The sequence below is a fragment of the Lipophrys pholis genome (assembly GCF_963383615.2).
Source record: "Lipophrys pholis genome assembly, chromosome: 1".
NCBI lineage: Eukaryota > Metazoa > Chordata > Actinopteri > Blenniiformes > Blenniidae > Lipophrys > Lipophrys pholis.
This window is the reverse complement of record NC_137635.1, coordinates 1,950,719-1,956,147: the sequence shown is the minus strand read 5'-3', so window position 1 is coordinate 1,956,147 and position 5,429 is coordinate 1,950,719. Positions and strand designations below refer to the sequence as shown.

Below are 5,429 nucleotides of genomic sequence, written 5' to 3'. Positions count from 1 at the left end.
CTTTTCTTACTCAGTCCTCGTGGATTCACTTTACAGTACAGCTGACCTGAATCTGACTGAGAAGAGCCTCACAAAAAAGTGCAGACAGCTGACAGATAGCTGGCGTGCAGGACAGAGAACTGACAGATGACAGGCTGCGTGACTGAGGGGGGAAAGTTGCACAAAATGTGAAACATGGCAATAGATATCCATGCACGCTGGAGGGAATGTGACCACTGAAGCCCATCACATGCTTACTTCTTTTTTATATTTTTTTCTTTTTTTTCTAAATCAATACTTATTTACTTGTAAAGTTGTTTTCCTCGATTGTAAAACTGTCAGAAAGGGAGGTCAGACATTAGATGTTTTGTTCTTAATGCAAAAATATTTTAGAAGGAAAATGAACGCAAAACAGTATTTTGAGAAAACGCACCAATTCACCTACTCTTAAAGCAATCATTCGAGACAAACTGTTATTAATAATTCCTACTAATGAAAAGTATTTTGCACGTTGTGGTCATGTGTCCTCCTATCCCAAAACTGAACAGCACCCAAACGCAGCGCATGCGTCAAAGCGCAAGTTACAGAAAGAGGCATTGTATAAAAACAGTGATATTAAAAACATTGGGGGTGCGTAAAATATGAAACGTGGGAAACGTCACATTACCCGGACTCATATCAAGACCTCTTTTTGATTGCGAGGTTGCAAAGGCAGCGATCTGCGGACTAGTTGAGATGCCGGCGGAGAGGAGGCGGAGTGATCCCTCCTGCCCACCATCCACGTAAACCGAGTCCGCTCTCGGACCTAGAGCCACACTGTCACAGCGACGCCGGGGATGAAGCAACGCGACTGCGAAGCGCACGGATTTTGCTCTCACACTCTGCGTCTTTAAGGATTTAACACTGTTTTTCCTTTCATTTCTGGCTTTTATCGTCGTTTGTTGCAGCGACTGCTGACTCTATTTACCTTCCACATGTATTTTCCGACCATTTATACGAGAATTGGGTCATGATCACATCGCCCACCGGCTCTGTCCTGAGAAATAGCACAAATCCAGCGTGGGAGAGCGGCTCATCGTGGGAGAAGGGAGTAGCGAAGATCAGCCGACTGTCCGTCCACAACTCTGTCTCGCCCGCAGACCCTTCTCGCCAAGCCAGTCGTCTCCCCATAAAGGTTTTGAAAATGCTTACGGCACGGGCAGGACACATTTTACACCCGGAGTACCTCCAACCTCTGCCGTCCACCCCTGTCAGTCCGATCGAGGTGAGTGGATTTAGTCAAAACGTTTGCGCACACGGCCACGGGCTTTGGGGCAACACAATCAGCCCGTTTGCGCGCACGGACTGGATTTGTTACTACAGAGTATCTGTGAAATAAGCGGACTCCAGAGCTTTGACTTTAGTGGACAAATTGTGGTCCTGATTTTATTGAAATCGGAGGTTAATTATAAGACATAGTGCAGAATAGCAATGAATGCTCTCCTGCTGTTATTTTCATCCTTATTCTGAGTTGATTATTATTTCCTCTCATTGGAGTAAACTGTTTTTGGAATAGGATCAAAAATCTGACGTTTTTCAGCAAATTGATGTCAATGTTTCATGGTTTATTTCATAATGTTGCAATCTTGTCGTTTTCTCTCTTGTTTATATCAGGTGCGTGTGTGTGTGTGTTGTGTGTGTGTTCATGTTGTCTCTTTACATGCCGTATTCAGTTGAGTTGTTTTGAGTTTCGTCCTACGATAACTTTATGCGCAGTGCGTAAAATACGCGTAAGGTTCATTTGTGCGTATCTTTGACTGCATCTTTGTGTCCATGAGAGTGTGTTTGATCATGTCATTAACTTTCAGTTTTTTGTTTTGTATTTCCTCAGCTGGATGCCAAAAAGAGTCCACTGGCCCTTTTGGCCCAAACATGTTCTCAGATCGGCAAACCGGACCCGCCGTCCTCCTCAAAGCTGTCCTCCGTAACCTCCAATGGATCTAGTGACAAAGAGGCCAAGTCCGGGCCGCTGAAAATGAGCGACATCGGAGCCGACGACAAATCGAGCTTCAAACCGTACTCCAAATCGTCTGAGAAGAAGGACTCGAGCAGCAGCCTCAGTGGAGATAAAAACAGTTTCCGAGTGCCTAGCGCCACCTGCCAGCCGTTCACGCCCAGGACAGGCAGCCCCAGCTCCATCACCTCCGTGTCTCCACTGCCGTCTGATGGCAAAGCGGGGGACAAGGAGGACAAGAAGGAGTCCGACAGCAATAAGAGCAGCACTACAGAGAGCAATGGCAGTCATAGGATAAGTGGAATTACCTCTGATGGCAACCAGCACCAAGATAACACATCTGGATCCAAGACTGTTACATCAGACTCACCATCTGTGACCTCCTCCTCCTCGGTCCTCGGCTCTGGACTCGTGGCCCCTGTCTCTCCCTACAAGCCCGGTCATACAGTTTTTCCTTTGCCCCCTGCAGGTATTTCCTATCCTGGAAGTTTAGCGGGTGCTTATGCCGGTTACCCGCAGCCCTTCCTCCCGCACGGAATGACCCTTGACCCCACCAAGTCCAGCAGCCAGCTCCTGAGCGCGCAGTTCGCTGCAGCCAGCTCGCTGGGCTGCAGTAAAGCGGGCAACAGCCCGCTGGCCGGCGCGTCCCCGCCGACTCTAATGTCCGCCAGTCTGTGTAGAGACCCCTACTGCCTGAGCTACCACTGCACGAGCCATTTGTCCGGCGCGTCCAGCGCGAACTGCGCGCACGACTCCGCGGCGGCGGCTGCGGCCGCCTCCGCGCTCAAGTCCGGATACCAGCTCATGTACCCGACGCACCCGCTGCACGGCGTGCACTCCCCGGCCCCGTCGTTCAGCGGACACCCCCTGTATCCTTACGGCTTTATGCTTCCCAACGACCCGCTGCCGCACGTGTGCAACTGGGTCTCCGCTAACGGACCGTGCGACAAGCGCTTCTCCTCCTCCGAGGAGCTGCTGAGCCACCTGCGGACTCACACGGCCTTCGCCAGCACGGAGAAGTTGATATCCGGGTACCCGGGCTCGACGTCTCTGGCGAACGCCGCCGCCGCCGCTGCCATGGCGTGTCACATGCACATGCCTCCGAACGGCGGCCCAGGCGGCACCGGCACGCTGGCCCTCCGGGGCCCGCACCACCCGCTCGGACTCAGCAGCCGCTACCACCCCTATTCAAAGAGCCCGCTCCCCGCGCCCGGGGCCCCGGTGCCTGTGCCCGCGGCCACCGGGCCGTATTACTCCCCGTACGCCTTGTATGGACAGAGACTGACGACAGCCTCAGCCTTAGGATACCAGTAGACACAAAGAATTATACATTTATAAAGGATATTTAGGCCCAATGAGTTTTATAATGTACTTCATGCAGGGACTGGATCCGAGTGGGGATCAGTGTATTTATTTGCGATAGCTTCAAGCGTGACTGAAATAAAAAATAATTATAATATAAAATGCCAACAGCCTCGATGTGCATTATTTTATTTTGTTGTTTTACACAGAAGATGAAAAATGGGTTGTGTTGACTGGCTGCATAAAAAAAAGAAGAAAAAAAAAAGAGATGGGACTTTTCTTCAGTGGATTTATTTCTTTTTAATGCTGAATCCATTTTGGGTTTTTGACTGTAAAGTGAAGCTTATTGTAATTCTGCCTCAGTCAGAGGGATGGCGGGGCCTTATATGAAGAGTGCTTTGACAGTGTTGGACTTGAAAAATCAATCAGACTGATTCCTTCAAAATTGGCAGTGATTTATATTTTATTAGGAGTTTGATGTTTGTACTTGCATGGTGTTTTAAAAAGCTTTAGGCAGCTCAGCATCAGAGCAGTGGGGAACGATTCAAATGTAGGTGTTTACTTGGGCTACATAAATAACTGTTGAATCACTTCATATGCATAACTCGAAGTTGTCACCTGCATTTTATTTTTTTACTTTGTTTTCTGATATTTGTCTGGTTACAAGAAATAAGAGGATTCAAATTAAGTTTTCCAAAGAAATACTCAATATAAAATTATTAAATTGCTTCATATTTTGTTCGAGCAAGCATAAATGCAAATAGTAAAATATTTAATATTACTTTGAGTAGTTGTGATGAATTCAAGCTTCATTCATTTATATTTCATAACAATGGTTCTCTGTTTTGTTGACGTTTTGACTGTGAAAATGGGATTAGAAAGGCCTACGCAGGGAGAGCCAATAAGTGTAACCTTTTCACCAGGGCTTCTGTTAGCATGCATGCTTTTGTTTTTATTGAGTTATGGTGACAAGAGGATATAAGCTTCGGTGCTGTGCCTACAGAATGTGCAATGTGTGTGTGTGTCTACATGTCATCAAAACACCGTGCATCTCCTCAATCACCAGGTCAGGCATTATTGTTTCATTAACAAAGACAAACGAGCCACTGATATCAGCGAGGGGCTCGCTAAACAAAGATTTACGATGACACCAGATGTGGGACGTTTTCACAGCTTTTGTGATCGCTGTAATGAAGCCAGGACGCAGAGAGCATGAAATAAAGTGAGGCCTAACTAGTTAATCAGCCCCTTAAAACAAATCAACTAAATCAAGCCAACAGTGTCATTATCCGTCCTCAGTAAATCAAGGCTGTTCTCCAGCAATAAAATCACCATCATTAATGGTCAGATGTCATATCCATCAAATCCAGCCATCCCTCATGTAGATGAGTCCTAAACATAGCTCCGTGATAGATGGCAATAAAGCTGCTAACCCACAATTCAGCACTGCAACCAGTCGTCCATGAAGCCGGCGTGGATCATATGTGAAGCATCTCTTTTCATTTACAAACAGCACATTAATAGGAAGTGAACAAATGGGAATAACGTCTCTGAATGTGTTTTTCATGTGTTGAACTGATGTGTGACGCAGCAGTTTAAATTCACACATCCCCACATGTAAGGGCAGAGAAACCAGCCAATTAATTACTCAGCACATTCTCAATCAGTTAATGGCTTGATTGTGTGTGTGTGTGTGTGTGTGTGTGTGTGTGTGTGTGTGTGTGTGTGTGTGTGTGTGTGTGTGTGTGTGTGTGTGTGTGTGTGTGTGTGTGTGTAAAAATGAAAATATGGATATTAACTCAGTAAATTATAAATACTTAAACTGCTCGAGGAACTTGTAACACTTTTTTACTCTTAACTGTTAAAAGCATATTTCAATTGAATTTCAAAAAGGTTGTTATGAGTGTTTATCTTCACATATAAAACCCTAAATTTGCAATCAAAATTAATAAACTTTTTGAAGCACACTGTTACTAATACAAAGACAAAAATGTCCATCAATATATTTCCAGATAACAAAGCACTCCTCCAGTGTAGTGAAAATATGTGCTCAGAAGAGAAATAATTGTCGACGAATCTTGTACATTGGCAGGCAATATATAAGTTATTTTAAGAAAACACTATAACTTCTTGAGTTTAATCTATTTATTGCTAT

The 5,429-nt window shown here is 45.6% G+C and overlaps 1 protein-coding gene across 1 annotated transcript; it reads left to right on the top strand.

Annotated features, from left to right (window-relative positions):
• Nucleotides 1-792: 792 nt before the first annotated feature.
• On the top strand, nt 793-3,517 carry LOC308115477 (zinc finger protein 503-like). The gene is made up of 2 exons (XM_080473022.1): nt 793-1,243; nt 1,850-3,517. Exons 1-2 carry the CDS (start codon nt 989-991, stop codon nt 3,284-3,286), a joined length of 1,692 nt encoding a protein of 563 aa, XP_080329148.1. The 5' UTR covers nt 793-988; the 3' UTR covers nt 3,287-3,517.
• Nucleotides 3,518-5,429: the final 1,912 nt, after the last annotated feature.